This window comes from Colias philodice, chromosome 11, assembly GCF_061535455.1.
Source record: "Colias philodice isolate Cphi_HAF_F1 chromosome 11, ilColPhil1 Martin Lab GWU primary, whole genome shotgun sequence".
NCBI lineage: Eukaryota > Metazoa > Arthropoda > Insecta > Lepidoptera > Pieridae > Colias > Colias philodice.
The window spans coordinates 9,534,157-9,552,200 of record NC_143096.1 but is presented as its reverse complement, the minus strand read 5'-3'; the positions used below and the strand labels follow the sequence as shown (position 1 = coordinate 9,552,200).

General features: G+C 35.0%; 1 protein-coding gene and 1 long non-coding RNA gene across 4 annotated transcripts; one reads left to right on the top strand and one right to left on the bottom strand.

The window, feature by feature from the left end:
• Positions 1 to 468: 468 nt before the first annotated feature.
• LOC149484808 (cyclic GMP-AMP synthase-like receptor) lies at positions 469 to 4,433 on the bottom strand. 2 transcript variants are annotated; one of them, XM_089701063.1, is made up of 6 exons: positions 4,169 to 4,433; positions 3,830 to 4,007; positions 3,118 to 3,306; positions 1,836 to 2,122; positions 1,395 to 1,557; positions 469 to 1,257 (listed from the first exon to the last, which is right to left on the bottom strand). In XM_089701063.1, exons 2-6 carry the CDS (start codon positions 4,001 to 4,003, stop codon positions 553 to 555), a joined length of 1,518 nt encoding a protein of 505 aa, XP_089557189.1. In that variant the 5' UTR covers positions 4,004 to 4,007; positions 4,169 to 4,433; the 3' UTR covers positions 469 to 552. The 2 variants fall into 2 exon arrangements, with proteins under 2 accessions (XP_089557189.1, XP_089557190.1); XM_089701064.1 differs by lacking the exon at positions 4,169 to 4,433 and adding an exon at positions 4,110 to 4,154.
• A 6,520-nt stretch (positions 4,434 to 10,953) lies between these two features.
• On the top strand, positions 10,954 to 18,004 carry LOC149484807 (uncharacterized). Of its 2 annotated transcripts, none has more exons than XR_016316307.1 (5): positions 10,954 to 11,034; positions 15,627 to 15,801; positions 16,314 to 16,487; positions 16,945 to 17,173; positions 17,842 to 18,004. It is a non-coding gene; the product is annotated as an uncharacterized LOC149484807 (long non-coding RNA). The 2 variants fall into 2 exon arrangements; XR_016316308.1 differs by lacking the exon at positions 10,954 to 11,034 and adding an exon at positions 15,370 to 15,534.
• Positions 18,005 to 18,044: the final 40 nt, after the last annotated feature.

Below are 18,044 nucleotides of genomic sequence, written 5' to 3'. Positions count from 1 at the left end.
ATTAAACGCCGCCCTTTGTTAAAGATTTTTTATGACAAAATACTATTTAAATTGTTTCACCAAAAGATTGCAACATTGTGGCACACAGTCTGTCACATATTATGTCTTTAGTTCTTATCTCAGTTCAACAAAATAGAGCCAGGACAAAATAATATTGTCTCCGAGCGTTCGCGGTACGCGCCATAGTGGTTGCCGCACGGAGCGTGTTGTATGAAAAAAAGACGGGTTGCACTCCGGGAGTGCCGGCAGAAGTGAAAACTTGATTATTAACGTTGAGCATGTTTGATATCCATCCGTCTTACGCTTTTTCGATCAGGTCACGTGTCCTGACGCGAGTTTAAGATTTTATACCCATTACAGAAAAAGTGCTCAACGCCGCTAAAGAAGTTTTCACTTCAAAAAGAGAATCGTCCGTGCGCCGTGCGTCTAACGCACCGCAGCCGTCCGACACAAAACACATAAATTGAAAGCGCCTTAAGAATAATATAGATTATAGGGTATATCTTATTTGACGGCGATACCGGGCTAATATTTTATAAATTGGGTATAGTATTAAAAGGTCAGTAAATCATCAACAGTATCGGAATTTTGTGAACATTCATTTTCGTCAAATGCACCAACATTTATATAATTTTTGTTCGTCGAATTTCTGTTCTCATTTGAAGAATCCAGGTTTTTGTTCAAACTATTCGCTTCTAAGATCTTAATTCGTTCATTTTGTTCCATCACCAGATCTGTTAAAACATCAATTTTGCTCATTAGTTTCTTTATGAGCTGCAGAGTGTCGCTGTCGTTAGATTTAACACTTTGTCCGCTGTCCCTTGACGTCTGTCTATCTAAAAAAGGGGAGCTCGAATTTAGCTGAACTTTTATTCCTTCCGAATTTCCCAAATGTTTCATGTAGAAGTCAGAGCTCTTGAAGATTTTGATTTCGTCAGGTGTGAGGAGACTGTAGGCCACCTTCTCGACGTCGTTAGCGTCGATACTATTGAGAACGTCTTTCAGTTGGTCGGCGTACAGTTTTTGGAGCGTCGGCTTGAGGCCTTCGATCAGATTGTTATTGTTATTCCAGAAGTATGGAATATTCTTCTTGTTTATGGCGTTGTAAAATTCTTCAATCATGTCTCTGAATATTACGCTGACTCTGCTCTGCCAGTATGTTTTGTCGTTCACTTTCTGGATTTTCCAAAGGAATAATGTCTTGATGTAATAACTGGCTATGGCTTTCATCCCGAGGGCATCGCGTAGTTTCTTCACCTGGCATAATAAAGAAATTTTATTAATTTGTAAATTTAAACAACAACACAAATTATAATATCAAAGATCTTTTGTAATGGACAGATTTAAAAAAAGTTTAAATTTAATGAATAATTTCATAAAATTTAAATCCTCACCAGTCTTATAGTAAGTTTCAATTGCTTTAAATCTTTCATCATTTCCCGTTCATAGTCTTGAAAAGAGAGACGCCAACATCTGTTCTTTAGTTTGTCATCTTGAATGGCCTTGTTCGGTTTGGGCACTACTAGCCACTCTTTTATTTGACTTCCATTAATTTGCCTAAAATAAATAATTTCTTAATTATTGAAAAAATTCTTTATTGGTGAAAAAATAAATAGATAGTAAGGAGGCTAGATTGCAACATAGCCTAGTTTTAATCATGGTTTGAAATAACGGTATAAATAGACGATAAGCCAGCTTGTTAATAATAATCGATGTACATAAATATATATTGTTTTATTGTAGAATTAAAATATGTCCACACAATAACCAGTAGTAAGTGTTTCATGCTATCACCAGGAATGATGTTTGGTAAGAACAGTAAAACATACACATACCTGTAACCTTTTGGCCATCTCGGTAACATAAATCTAATGACTGGTACTAAATCAACATCTAATTTGAAATCCTCTTCCCCATCAGAATTCTTTATATTCAGTGTGTATGCAGGGCCTGAAGCCTTGTACGTCATCAAGTATTTTACACCATTCACTGTTACTTCACCGTTCATAGTATTTAGAGCCTTCTGTACAATGCTATGCATCCATTGTCGGAATTTGTTCTGCAGGAAGTACTTGCTATCGTCTCTCCAGTCGCGCGTCACTTTATGGCAAGTATCCCATTCCTATAATATTTATCTTATAATATATATAAATCTCGTGTCACAATGTTTGTCCTCAATGGACTCCTAAACCACTTATCCGATTATAATAAAATTCGCCGATTATAATAAAATTCGCACACCATGTGCAGTTCGATCCAACTTGAGAGATAGGATAGTTTAAACATGTAGGTACCACGGGCGAAGCCAGGGCGGACCACTAATATTATATATTTTTGTACTGATGAATGCTACTGAACAATAATAGTGTAGCTGTGCTGTGTGCATGCTTGGAACCATCTTTATTTATATTTGAGTATTCAATTTATTATTTTCAAGTTTGAGTTACATGAATGAAATGAAATCACAAAATATTAAATTTATATGAGATAACAGTAGTAACTAGTAATAATAGTATTTTGTCCACAATAATGCAAAATCCTGGAAATCAGTACTTAAGCATCATAGTTATAATTCCTTTCTTTTTGTTAGCATTGTCTATGAAACCAAAAATTATAATACATACCAAAAAGACAATTTTACTTTTAGAGCTAGCGCGCACGAGCAACTTTGTCTCCGCAACTATTTTGTCTCTCCCATCAATTTGTATGGGAAGTTGCGTCGCTACGTGCGCGCACTTTAATACTAGCCCATAGGTGGGAGAGACAAAATAGTTGCGGAGACAAAATAGTTGCGGAGACAAAGTTGCTCGTGCGCGCTAGCTCTTAAAATATTATATTCATGTAGCTATATTTGACTGACCAGTTTGGCTTGGTTGGTAGTGTCCCTGCCTTCCAGGCTAGAGGTTGTGGGTTCAACTCCCACGCAGGCCAAATATTTGTGTGATGAACATAGATGTTTGCTCTGTGTGTTATCTATATAAGAATTTATTTAAAAATTATATGTGTATGTTTATCAGCCATTTGGTTTCTATGACACAAGCGAAAGCTTACTATGGGATCAGATTGTGCAGTGTGTGAAAATTGTCCTGAAATATTTTTTTATTTAGGTATACTCACTTTTTGTTTATCTAGATTGTCAAATGCTTTGCAAATTTTTAATTTTACAAATCCAGGCTGATCATTTTCTATAATAATGCCCTCATCACCATCATCGTAATTAATTGGCAGCCGTATTACAATATCCATGTCAAATTCATCCAACTTTGACACCTTTATCCCATCATATACACTTCCAGCGTAAAGTACCTATAACAATAATAATAAATTTGATGAGCTGTTTGTTTTTTTTTTGAAGGCGCTAATCCCAGGAACCACACGTACAATAAGAAAAATTATTCCCTGTTAGATAGTCCATTTATCAAGGAATGCTATGCCGCTATGGGCTATATATTATTACAGTGAGACCAATTGGAGCGGAGCAATGCAGGTAATCCCGCAGGCACAGCTTGTATCAGATATATTTTACTTTTTTAATGCATGGAAACTGGCAAGTATGAGATTAAAACAAACATCACAGATTATTACTTTATAATTTAATACTTGTGATATATCAGTAAAACAAATTAAGCTATGAAGAAATATAATGAATAATATTTGAATTGCAGTACTAGTAGACCTTTATAGTGCATTTTCATGTTTATATTTCTACAAGTACTGCTATTTTTATTTTTAAATCTTTCAATAGTTTTCCATTTTTAATTACTTTTCATTTCTGAGTTCATGAATCAAAACTACAATTGAAAAATAATAGAAATTTATATGAACTTACTTGTGTTGCATATTTATTGAAATAATTGCACTGCTCTCCCATCTTTTGCTTTACTTGTTCAAATACACTTTTGAAAACTTCCTGCGATTTTTTTAAATCTTTATCTTTTAAAGCAATAAACTCTTTAAAAATTTCAGCCAAGTAGAGATCCAAACTCTTCTTTTTTGTCGACATTTTCCTGTTAGAAGAAAGCAGGTAATAACTATAAAATATGTACACCAAAAATATAAACGAATAATAATTCTATATGAATATTAGCATGAAATATATTTAAGTATACTTAATTCCAGGTGGGGATCTTTATATTTTTAAAAAGGTTAAGTAAAAATAAGTATGTACCTTAAAATATCTCAACAACTTCAATATTTTCGAGATCTTCGTTGAATGAAGTACGAGTTACCGCTTTGAAGTCTGAAAAGCTTCTGAGGTATATTACTTGCTATGTGCTTCTGAGCAAAGCTGATATTTTCAATATTCACATACATTTTAAAAATTGTACTCATTTTATTCATGCACACAAACCACTGACTGATTTGATTCTTACCCCAGCGATATAAAGTTTATTTTGCTAACATTTGAATTATATTAGCCGGCTGAGGTTTGAAGTTTTAAACACAGATGACAGACGTAGAGTTTAGATATCATAGACAGTATGTATTTTACTTACTGGGCAGCGTGCTATTGGTTGTTACCCTTGACAATGTAAGTGCGTCAGCCGCTGATTGGCTCTGAATGAACTAGCTTGTCTTTGGTCGGTACTTTTAAACACAAAAAACAAAATATGGCCAAACCATTCACGCTCGTAATAATAATAATATATTAATTAATACAGTATTTAATTACTATTGGTATTAATTATATTATTTTGATATCATGATATGCCTTGCGAAATAATATTTTTTTTGATATTAATCCTAACTATGTAATATTAGGGGCATTTCAGGGTCAGGTTTCAGATTTCGGTAAGGATTTCGGTTATATGTTACACTTGTATATAATTATCTTCGGTTTGTATACGAAATATTTTTGCATTTAGAAGCTTAGTTTTCAAAATACAGGTCTTTGAAGATGTCGACTTCGAATGTAATTATAAGTTTAAGAAAGTGAATTTTTAAATAAATTTGTAGCGACGACAAGCCAATTTACGAGTTACCGAAATATTTCAAGTGTAGTACCTACTAAGAAAGTTCCCACCATAGGTTCACACGGTAACTCGTATATAAACAGTTCGTGCGCTATGCATGAACAGTTAAGGGCTTGTCGGGACGCGGGTTGGTCGCATTAGGTCGAATATTAATTACATACGAATAAATATGTGTAGTTAACGAAATATAACCTTTGCGTAGTTATTTCATCTTTTATTACACCCGCTCATAACAAGCCCCTACATTGGTGACCCCGACGTGATGTGAACATATAGTGAATTGCATAGATATCGTTTGTTTAAAATTTAATTCAAAATGAATCCGGCAGTTCCAGTTAGAGCAGTTTCGTCGGTACAATTAAACCTTCTCGAGCAGTTAGCACAATTAAAGCAGCGGGTAAACCAGCTGGAATGTGCAGGCTCGAGAGACAAATCGTTTAGCGGTCGAAAGTACGGAAATCGCACGCATCGCTCCGCATCCCGAAGTCGCGATCGTGCAGGGATATCAAAACAGAAAAATCCCAATTGGCTATGTTTTTTCATTACTGCTATAAGCATATCGCCAGATTGTACTATCGTCAACCTTGTGCGTGGCAGAAGCAGCAGGAGAGCCGACTTTTAATAATTTTACCAGTGTCGAAAAATAACCAATCCGCGAGTGAGTGTACTGTGTAGTGATTATAAAGTGTAGTTTAGTGTAATTAAGATATTTGGTACTAAGTTAATGACTTTAGATCTTAGTTTACGGTGACCGTATAAATGGTTATTTATTATCGCCAAGGTAACTCAACTTATGTTTTTGTTTATAAAGTGCAGATTTTTTTAGCACCCTAGGGCCGATGCATCGCTCGCACTTATGACGGACGCATCGGATACTCATGTAGGTTATTTTTCTAAGAATCTATCTAAGATTGAACGCAAGTATAGTACGTATATAGGGAGTTATTAGCAATTTACTTGGCTATTCGTCATTTTCGGAATATGGTCGAAGGACGACAGTTAGCGGTGTATACGGATCACAAACCGTTAATTTATGCATTTTCTAAAGTAAATAGCGAGAAAGAGTTACCCAGACGTACACGACACTTGATATTCATTAGTGAGTTCACAACGGATTTGAAACACGTTAGTGGGCAAGATAATGTCGTTGCAGATTTGTTATCACGAGTCGCAACAATAAGTTGTCCCACTGTAATAGATTACGCAGAACTTGCTTAGAATCAACAACAAGATTCTTATATGTTACAATTATCTAATTCGAAAGACGCTAATAATAGGTCAAAGAAAATAATGTTACTTGAAAGCGGTACATTTATTGATTGTAATTTAGATAATGTTAAAATTAGACCCTATTTGACTGATAAATTTCGACGTATTGCTTTTGATAGTGTGCATAATTTATGTCATCCTGAAATAAGGACTACACGCAAATTGATTGAAAATCGTTTTTATTGGCCAAATATGATTCGTCACGTTGGCCAATGGGTTAAAAGTTAAAACATGCATTGAATGTCAACGATCGAAGGTTAATCGACATACAATGTCAGGTTTAGGATCGTTTCTGCAGTGCGATAGGTTTGAACATATTCATGTTGATTTAATTGGACCTTTACCCACTTCACCCGAAGGTTTTAGGACGTATTGCCTAACCATAGTGATAGGGGGACGCGATGGCCAGAATGTTTTCCTACGAGAGATATAACTGCTGAAACGATTTCGCGTGTAATATATGAAGGATGGATCTCTCGTTTTGGTTGTCCGAAAAAGCTAACAAGCGATCAAGGACGCCAATTCGAAAGCCAATTATTTGCTACACTAATGAAGTTATTAGGTATTAATAAATTACGTACGGAACAACTTTACGATTACCAGGTGATTATTACGATAAAAAATCGAGTTTAGAAATAAATAGCAGTCTTGAGTATGCAAGTAAATTACGAGACTCTATTAGGAAATATCAGTCAGTAGCTATTAGGCAAAATGAAAGACGGAACATTTTTATTCACCCCGATTTAGAAAAGTGCGATTATGTTTTTGTAAGAAACGACGCAGTACGTAAGCCTTTATAACCAACATACGACGGTCCTTATCGTGTGTTGAGTCGAGAGGAAAAGGTATTTTACATTCAAATGACTGGCAGGAAAGTTAGAATATCTGTAGACCGTCTAAAACCTGCATATTATTTGAATGATGATAGTGATACGATATCTGGGGCAGATACTAAGGTTCCGTTACAAATTCCAAGTAGCGAATTGCCTAATACACATACCACGCGTAGTGGAAGAGCTATACGATTACCAGTACGATTTCGGTAATAGTATTGTATTTGTAATTTTTTCCACTATTTTATATTTATTAGAATTACGATGATTATAAGTATTCATAAGAGTTCATAGAAATGTATAATAAATACTTAGTAATCAACACATCGTATTTAATAAATAATAGCACTTATGAAATTTGAAACGAGTTTTTTATTCATTGTTTAACGTTTTAAGTATGGTATTTCAAATTTGTGTTTGTGTTGAGTTTTTATTGTAATGTTTACTACTTAGAAATTTAAGTACTTTTGATTTATGGCTTATGAGTGTATAGTAATAGCCTTTGTAATATTAAACGATACAAGTGTTAAGAACGTATTGAGATTTGAAATGTTGATGTTACTAAGTGTTAATTGACGTGTAAAAATTATCGCACGCCACTTAGAAGACCCAACCGAGTTTTTGTAAAAACATAAATAGTTTAACGAAATTAGGTGTTAACTTTTAACCACTTGTATACGTTATGATTGATTTATATTGTGAACATTTTTTATACTTTATATTGTAAACATTTTGTACCTAACCTTATAGCGACATTTTATATACATCTGTTTATTGTTTAATTTTATTGTAAGATTTTTTTACTTGTATACCCTTTTTATTTTAAGGGGGGAATGATGTAGCGACGACAAGCCAATTTACGAGTTACCGAAATATTTCAAGTGTAGTACCTACTAAGAAAGTTCCCACCATAGGTTCACACGGTAACTCGTATATAAACAGTTCGTGCGCTATGCATGAACAGTTAAGGGCTTGTCGGGACGCGGGTTGGTCGCATTAGGTCGAATATTAATTACATACGAATAAATATGTGTAGTTAACGAAATATAACCTTTGCGTAGTTATTTCATCTTTTATTACACCCGCTCATAACAAGCCCCTACAAATTGATGACCATATTTTTAATTTCGAATTTATTTTTAAATTCCTAAGAAAAATAAAAAAATATTTTTCTTTGTAAATTTTTACAAACTTAGCATATATTTTTATTTTTTTTAAGATTATTAAATAAATGGCTTATATTATGCTTAAACTTCATGCAAAGTTCTAGAGTGGTCATCGCAGAAGTTTAGAAGCTACACGTATTATTATGGCGAAGCGCGGCAATATCCCCATACTAGCGCCTAGCGCGACGCGACGCACTGCTGTATTCATGCAAACGGGATTAAAAAATAAATTCGAGAAATTTGAATAAAATGAGGTGAAATGAAATGTATACTACTAGGTGTCAGCGGATAGGTCTTTAAAAATTAATTGGAGGTTTATAAATAGGATTTCTACTAAAATAAATAATTGACGAGATAATATAATAGATATAATATATATATACAATATTTCGTATACAAACCGAGGATATATACAGGTGTAAGTTGTAACATACTAAAATATAACCGAAATCTGAAACCTGACCCTGAAATCTGTGTCCGCTTCGCGTGAAATGCCCCATTATCTTATATATAAAAATGAATCGCAAAATGTGTTGGTAAGCGCATAACTCGAGAACGGCTGAACCGATTTCGATAATTCTTTTTTTATTATATTCCTTGAAGTACGAGGATGGTTCTTATGTAGAGAAAAAGTAAACATGTACCACGGGCGAAGCCGGGGCGGACCGCTAGTTATATATAAATAGGAATGTAACTATTTAGTCTTTCTGTAGGTAGGTCTGTTTCTTTTTCCCGCCTCAACCACTGAACCGATATGGATGAAATTAGTTTTATCCCGGAAATTCCACGGGAACTCTTCTTCTTGTCGTGGGCGGATAGCTAGATAATAATAAAATAATATAAGCATATTCACTGAAAATACCTCTGTCTCTGGGTCTCTGTCCAATAAGGTGTTCTTAAAACAGAGGACACTCACCGCGTTGAATTACAAAGTACTTAGTTTGGTGAAATATGTGTTCTCTAGGGTTACACTACACTAGTAGCGTAGCTTCTAAAGTCTTGGAGTGAAGATAGGGTTACCACTACACTAGTAGCGTAGCTTCTAAAGTCTTGGAGTGAAGATCACACTATTAGAATTAGATTACTCCTGTGCTATCCTGATTGCCTGTATATGCATGGATGTTTGGCTCTTACACGTTAAAACTACGGAACTGATTTGGATGAAACTTTACAGGAATATAACTTATACATCAGAATCACACATGAGCTATAGAAATACTTGATTTTTCATGCGGGTTCGTCCGGCCGGTCGTTCGGTGCATGAAACTTTTTTTTTTTTGTGTGGTGTTTCTCAATGTTAGCCAGAGCCCAGAAGGGCTTCTACATTTTAACGCGACGACGCGTGGGTGAACTGAAGGTTCACCCTGGTAGCGACATGCGCAAGGGCGTCCCCCCGCCACGTGGATCTCGAACCTCGGCTTGGGCTGTCGCTTGAGTGGAGGAGGCCGGAAGGGCCCTAGTCGGACGGGGGTGGATGAAACTGCGCAGCACAGCTAGTATGCCTTAAATAATAATTAATATGTACTAAGATTTCTGCCAACTGTGATTATTGACTAGGGCTGTTAAAGAGTTTTTACTAGCAATTAAATAAAAGAACATATTTAGGTCCTTATTTAGGTCCTAGAAAAAAATGAATCTAAGCTATCTTTTTTATTTTGTACCTATGACTATCCTTACAAAGTAAATTAATGTCTGGTCAATGTTAATTCATATGACACGTTAAAACACCGATAACAGTATAATGTTTTTGTAATGGGAGTTGGGACCACAGTTGGGACTGTGTTCTTCAAATAATAGACCGGGAGATACTGACACAAAATTTCGAGTCATTTGTAACAGGATGGCGGTTCTACAGGGGTCATAGTACGCAATGACAAAAAGAAAAACGATGGCGTGAACGCTGGTACCGGCGGCTTAGTCGCGTGGGCGTTAGTCGAACTCGTCGGAAAATAGCGAAAGTCAAACGATTTGTAACAGTATGGCACTTATTTTTCCTGTAAGTTTGAGGATCAACAAATATAAATACAAAATTTCAAAGATCTATGTGTTGGAAATCTTCACTTATATAAATTAATAATAAATTAAGTTTTCAAGTATGACAGCACTTTTTCCCCCTACTAGAAGTATGGCAAATATAATAATGGTCACATTTTATCAAATACTTTCCAAAAATCCAAATGCAATACTGGTACAAAAAGTTTGGCGAAATAAAAATTTTTTGCAGATTTTCGGCGGTATGGCGACCATTTGGAATCGTCCGAAAAGTATGGCATGGCGATTTTCGTAAATGGCTGCACGACGATAGTTACCTGTGCAAAAGTTAGCCTGGTACAAATGGTTGAATGATTGTTTTATTTAAATCAACACATTCGCATCGGTATGGCGGGCTGTAAGTCACACCGGAAAAGTATGGCATGACACTACCGCCTACTCCTTTTTTATGGGCTATCGGTAAATTCTAAAATTTTTGTGTTACAAATCGTTTGACTTTCGCTATTTTTCCGACGAGTTCGACAAACGCCCACGCGACTAAGCCACCGGTACCAGCGTTCACACCATCATTTTTCTTTTTGTCATTGCGTACTAAGACCCCTGTAGAACCGCCATCCTTGTTACAAATGACTCGAAATTTTGTGTCAGTATCTCCCGGTCTATAATGAAAAAGAATTGTGAAAAGGATAGACCAAGTACGTCATAACTCTTCCATCAAAATGACAATGTGACATGGTATTTTGACTTGGCACTGTTTACAAAAATTATTCATTAAAAAATTAAGAAATCATGTGGAAATTGGTACGTACGTAGTTCAATGCTTGGGTTTTTACGTTTGATAAGAGATGAAACATGAAAACATCCTATCGGATGGATGGGTGACTGCCGCCAAGCCAGATAAAGAATAAAATATTACAGTAACATTACATTAGCCATAAGTTAGCCTTATAATAGTTTTATTTATTTATCTAGTTGTGCATTATGTATTAATCTTGTATTGCACGACTCAATGCGAAGCATTACAGTGCTTTACGGTTCGGTATTTCGGTTGAAACACGATTGTAAAACTAGTGTAAAACTTAATTAATGTAATCGCATTATTTTTTATTTTATTAGCTGTAGATCTACTATGCGGAGATTGATATTGCAAATGGTGATATTATTTAGCATAGTTTAATACTTAGTTATCATCGGAAAACTAAAATTACCTAGTTACTTATAATCTTCTTTTCGGAATGAGTAATGAGTCTTGCACTTTTGGATTCTCCAAACTTTTAGTTGATGTTATAAATTATAATAAGTTTTCTCGTCGTTAATAATAAAATAAGATTTTAAATTATACATAACTAACTAGTTAATACGATTGTTAAACCCTACTTATAAAATCAAGATCAAAAATTTTTATTATCCCAAAACTGTTTGGACCGTTGATGTTAGGTATAATTCAATTTAATAGATAGGTATGATAGGTAGGTATACTTATGTGTTTTCGTATCTGTCTTCTTTACATAAACTTATACCTATATATTTAAAAGAATATCATACAATCATATTAGAATTGGTGATGATAGAACACAATATCTATCCGTAAAGTGTGCAGGAGTTTTATTTACTAAACGATATTAACCGATAGGTATTAAAAGCATTAGGTATTCATCACTAATTCTGTTGAATTTATATTTTTGGTTTTATGGCATTCAATTGCTTAATAAATATAAATTTATAAAGAATAGAAAAAATTCGATCACGAGGCGGGACTCGAACCCGCATCCTTCGCGCCATTCCGGGGCGGATGCCTCACCAACTCAGCCACTCGTGACCCGCCCGAGTGATCGAATTTATTCTATTCTTTCAGTTTTTTTTTTTTTTTATGTGTCTGAAGGGACACACCGCGCGCCATCTATTGAGATGATTAACAACCATTTCAACCAATATGAAGCACTTTTCAGTGAATACAATATTGTAACGATGGAACACGACCTTTTTTTGTTGAATTTATATTTTTGGTTTTATGGCATTCAAATGCTTTATAAATATAAATTTATAAAGAATAGAAAAAATTCGATCACGAGGCGGGACTCGAACCCGCATCCTTCGCGCCATTCCGGGGCGGATGCCTCACCAACTCAGCCACTCGTGACCCGCCCGAGTGATCGAATTTATTCTATTCTTTCAGTTTTTTTTTTTTTTATGTGTCTGAAGGGACACACCGCGCGCCATCTATTGAGATGATTAACAACCATTTCAACCAATATGAAGCACTTTTCAGTGAATACAATATTGTAACGATGGAACACGACCTTTTTTTGTTGAATTTATATGGAATGGCGCGAAGGATGCGGGTTCGAGTCCCGCCTCGTGATCGAATTTTTTCTATTCTTTATAAATTTATATTTATAAAGCATTTGAATGCCATAAAACCAAAAATATAAATTCAACAAAAAAAGGTCGTGTTCCATCGTTACAATATTGTATTCACTGAAAAGTGCTTCATATTGGTTGAAATGGTTGTTAATCATCTCAATAGATGGCGCGCGGTGTGTCCCTTCAGACACATAAAAAAAAAAAAAAACTGAAAGAATAGAATAAATTCGATCACTCGGGCGGGTCACGAGTGGCTGAGTTGGTGAGGCATCCGCCCCGGAATGGCGCGAAGGATGCGGGTTCGAGTCCCGCCTCGTGATCGAATTTTTTCTATTCTTTATAAATTTATATTTATAAAGCATTTGAATGCCATAAAACCAAAAATATAAATTCAACAAAAAAAGGTCGTGTTCCATCGTTACAATATTGTATTCACTGAAAAGTGCTTCATATTGGTTGAAATGGTTGTTAATCATCTCAATAGATGGCGCGCGGTGTGTCCCTTCAGACACATAAAAAAAAAAAAAAAACTGAAAGAATAGAATAAATTCGATCACTCGGGCGGGTCACGAGTGGCTGAGTTGGTGAGGCATCCGCCCCGGAATGGCGCGAAGGATGCGGGTTCGAGTCCCGCCTCGTGATCGAATTTTTTCTATTCTTTATAAATTTATATTTATAAAGCATTTGAATGCCATAAAACCAAAAATATAAATTCAACAAAAAAAGGTCGTGTTCCATCGTTACAATATTGTATTCACTGAAAAGTGCTTCATATTGGTTGAAATGGTTGTTAATCATCTCAATAGATGGCGCGCGGTGTGTCCCTTCAGACACATAAAAAAAAAAAAACTGAAAGAATAGAATAAATTCGATCACTCGGGCGGGTCACGAGTGGCTGAGTTGGTGAGGCATCCGCCCCGGAATGGCGCGAAGGATGCGGGTTCGAGTCCCGCCTCGTGATCGAATTTTTTCTATTCTTTATAAATTTATATTTATAAAGCATTTGAATGCCATAAAACCAAAAATATAAATTCAACAAAAAAAGGTCGTGTTCCATCGTTACAATATTGTATTCACTGAAAAGTGCTTCATATTGGTTGAAATGGTTGTTAATCATCTCAATAGATGGCGCGCGGTGTGTCCCTTCAGACACATAAAAAAAAAAAAACTGAAAGAATAGAATAAATTCGATCACTCGGGCGGGTCACGAGTGGCTGAGTTGGTGAGGCATCCGCCCCGGAATGGCGCGAAGGATGCGGGTTCGAGTCCCGCCTCGTGATCGAATTTTTTCTATTCTTTATAAATTTATATTTATAAAGCATTTGAATGCCATAAAACCAAAAATATAAATTCAACAAAAAAAGGTCGTGTTCCATCGTTACAATATTGTATTCACTGAAAAGTGCTTCATATTGGTTGAAATGGTTGTTAATCATCTCAATAGATGGCGCGCGGTGTGTCCCTTCAGACACATAAAAAAAAAAAACTGAAAGAATAGAATAAATTCGATCACTCGGGCGGGTCACGAGTGGCTGAGTTGGTGAGGCATCCGCCCCGGAATGGCGCGAAGGATGCGGGTTCGAGTCCCGCCTCGTGATCGAATTTTTTCTATTCTTTATAAATTTATATCACTAATTCTTTCAAAGGTATTTTGTTATATAAATTAAATTCATTAAGTTGAAGAATTGAATATTCGGCATAGTATGTACCTACCACCAAACACCAACGACAACGCCTATTCATGAGAACTTAGTGATAAGCTTTTTTACTCAGCAAAGTACCTAACTAATTATGTACATTAAAATGTTTGTTCGTTTACGTAGAAAAAACAGTTTCCTATTGATGTAAGTAGATTGTAGACTTTGTAAACATGATTATGAAGACTAGACGGAAAGTAATAATTCGCGGAAAGTAATAAATTAAAATTATTATGCGCGGAGTTAAAGTTATCGAATTCTAATATTTATATGCATTTTAAAGGTTTCATTCTTTATGAGATGTGTATAGGTCGAAGGGAATTCATAACAACCCAGATTGGTCTTATTCCTAAGATTGCTAAGACCTAAGTGATTTGATCAAATGACAAGAAATGTTGAAATAACAACTGGATTTGACCATCTCCCTAAACATGTCGAATATTACGTAACATTTAAAATAATGAAAAACATTTGAAAGGTTTTGCACGCCTCATAAGCGAAGCGTTGAGGTGGGTACTACTGTCACTTCGCGCAAAACATCTGATTTTTCAAACTTAAAATGTCTTTATGTATCATACATTGCATTTGTAAGATAATACATACACACACATATTAAGAAAAAACACTATTTTTAACATTCATGATATTTTTGATGTCATTTTTGTTATTTAAACTAGTTAAAAAACAGTTTAAAAAAGTTCTGTCTTGGACGTCCGTGTATCTGTATGTGCGGAGGATTTTCTTGTTAACACGATAGCGACCGAAATACTTTACTAATCGAGTCTTTTTTTGTCTCTTACGCTTGAGTATGCTCAGGAATAGAACCCTTTCATTTTTCAGGGTCTGATTCGATGTGGTTTAAGTGTTATTAAATAAACAAAAATAATAATTAATAAATAATTATTAAAAAAAAATTATGAGGCGTGCACTTTTGGATTATCCAAACTTTTTTGAATTGCATGCGTATCTTTTAAATATTTATAGGTACATAAAGTTATATGAAGATAAAAATCTACTATCCATCATATGATCAAATAATATTAATAAAAATACCCGTCAGCATAATAAGTTTCATTACTTTAATATGTAGGTAGTTTAAATTCTCGTGCCCGGATGTGTTTGTAACTAAACACCTCCGAAACGGCCGACCTTCGAATATAATAATTATTATGCGGTAGGTCTGAGAAATAGCTGTATGAAGTACGAACTATGCTCAGAACTCCAAAAAGGATTAGTTTAGGTAAGATTATAAGAATATATAGCATTGTAAAAGTAAAATAGATAAATAGGGTGGTTTTAAATATCTAGAAATATGATATTGTATGTGTCTAGGCATAAGATGAGCAGTCGGGATAGCTGGGTGCCCATAGCTGCTGGCCTGGTGGTGGGCGCTGGTCTCCTCGCTCTACTCTATAAGGCATTCTGCGGCGGCGGCCCCTACAGCAACTATCAGCATAATATTGGAGTTAGGAATTATAAATGTTCTTGTAAGAAAGGGGAGGGAATCGTGAGTAAAATCTCAAGTATTAAATCTTGTTTTCTTTATTTTAATATTTCCTTGAAACTGAAAAACGTATTCTGTTGTTTAATTTTTAAATATTTAGGTATAAAATATAGTTATAGCAGTAACGTAGTTAACGCGAACGTAACTACCTACCTACTTAATTTTAAATAATGTAATCAGTTTAATAGCGTTTCTTTTCATCCATATCCATACTAATATTATAAATGCGAAAGTAACTCTGTCTGTCTGTCTGTTACTCAATCACGCCTAAACTACAGAACCAATTTTCATGAAATTTGGTATGGAGATAATTTGATAACCGAGAAAGGACATAGGCTATTTTTTATCCCGGGAAAATGACGCAATCCCGGAAATCCCACAGGAACGGGATCTATGCGGGTTTTTCTGTGACTGCGCGGGCGAAGCCGCGGGCGGAAACCTAGTTTTCTATAAATAGGCAATTTTTAGGTATACATAATATCGATCAATTGATTTTTGTATTCAAACCTTTGTAGTGTCACATTAATCCAGACAAGTTAAGACACTGACAGAAAAGAAGAAACTCAAGTCCTCCACCGCTGTCGCAGGACAATGTCTTAATTGTTAAAAGCAATAGAACAATAAACAACAATAATGCAGTGGCTGAAATCCAAATAACATTGAAGAAACACCAATGCAATGTGTGATTGGTAAGTACATACTTAATGCGTTTATTTTGCTAGTCCTAATTTCTTCACTTTCTATTTTGAAAAAAGCGTTTTGAAAACGTAAACGCTATGATGATTTATTTATTCTTTTGAGATGAGGTATAAAAAGGTAACTATGCATTACTTAGCTAATAATGATATAGTATCGATATGGTTCTTAATATTTAATTTATATCTTAGATACTAATATAATAATATTATACAACTGGAGAGTTTGATTGTTTACTTGAACGCGCTAACCTCAAGAGCGCAAAGATTTCTGGGAACTACTGTACCGATTACCTACAAACATTCTTTCATCGTTGGTTAAGTATATGTTGATATATGTAGATACCATGGCGTAGCGAGCGGACTACTAGTCTCTGTAGGTATTAAGTATATTGAATATGTAGACGATAACTTAAGTATAAAGACTTCTAATATAATCTGTGATTTCTAGCGCCGAGGAAAGGGAGAGGAGGTTAAGGGCGGCGCGGTCCCGAGGCACGTCCCCCCCTCCCCCGCCGGGCTTCCTCGCTAGCCTCGGAGCCCTACTGTTCGGTGATAACATTTTGCCGTTAATCGGAGGCTCGCTGTTTCTAATGGCTGGCCTGGTTTATAAGAAATATGAAGAAATTAAAAAGTTCCTGGGACTGGGTGATAAGGGCCCGTGTGATGGTTTTGAGCCGGTAAGTTGTAGTACACTGGGATAAATCATAAAAGTCTGACTTTTTCGATATTCGATATCAAAGTTAAATGAATTCGGTATTATTAAGATTTCCCTATGTTTCTCAGTATACAGGGTGTCACTCTATTGGTATACTAAGCGCGAAGGAACTTGTAGTTTTGCATTCAATGATCACGTAAAAAATACATAAACAACAAAATTACGTTAAAATTTTTTTGATATTTTTTTCCTGAAAATCCATGTTTTCTTCTCTAGCTTCGCGCAGCCGTCATATACCGCTTCTCTAATGTAAGCATTTTGTCTATGAAAACATAATCTTAAACGATAGCTCACGTTCTAGTAGCAAAAATGGGCGGGTTGCTTGCTATGGGTGTACACATAGAGTTTTAAGATTTCATCTATTTGAAAAAAAAAAATGCGTCTGGAATTTTTTAATATTTTTTACGTACTCAGCGTATGCAAAACTATAACCTCCTTTGAGCTTAGTACATATACCAACAGTGGGACACCCTGTATATCTCAGACTACGAATATATTAATATATTAATTTTAATTTTTCAAGTATCAATAATTATCATACACTATCCATATTCACCACTAATTCTATTAGATATGCTTATTTATTTTTAAGGTAAACGTAATTGTTCTAACGGTAATTTTATTTTTCAGAAAAGCGCTCCAGAGCCCTTCAAACCCTGTCGTTGCGATACATGAAAACATTGTGTTTTGTGAAACATTTTCTCTTTGTCAACCTATTTTGTTATAACCCTTTATAACTTTTAAATATTTAACTGTTACTGAATTCAAATATGGTTCAATTAAACATTGATTAAAATAATAATTTTTCATTTATTTACTACCTAAACCAAGAC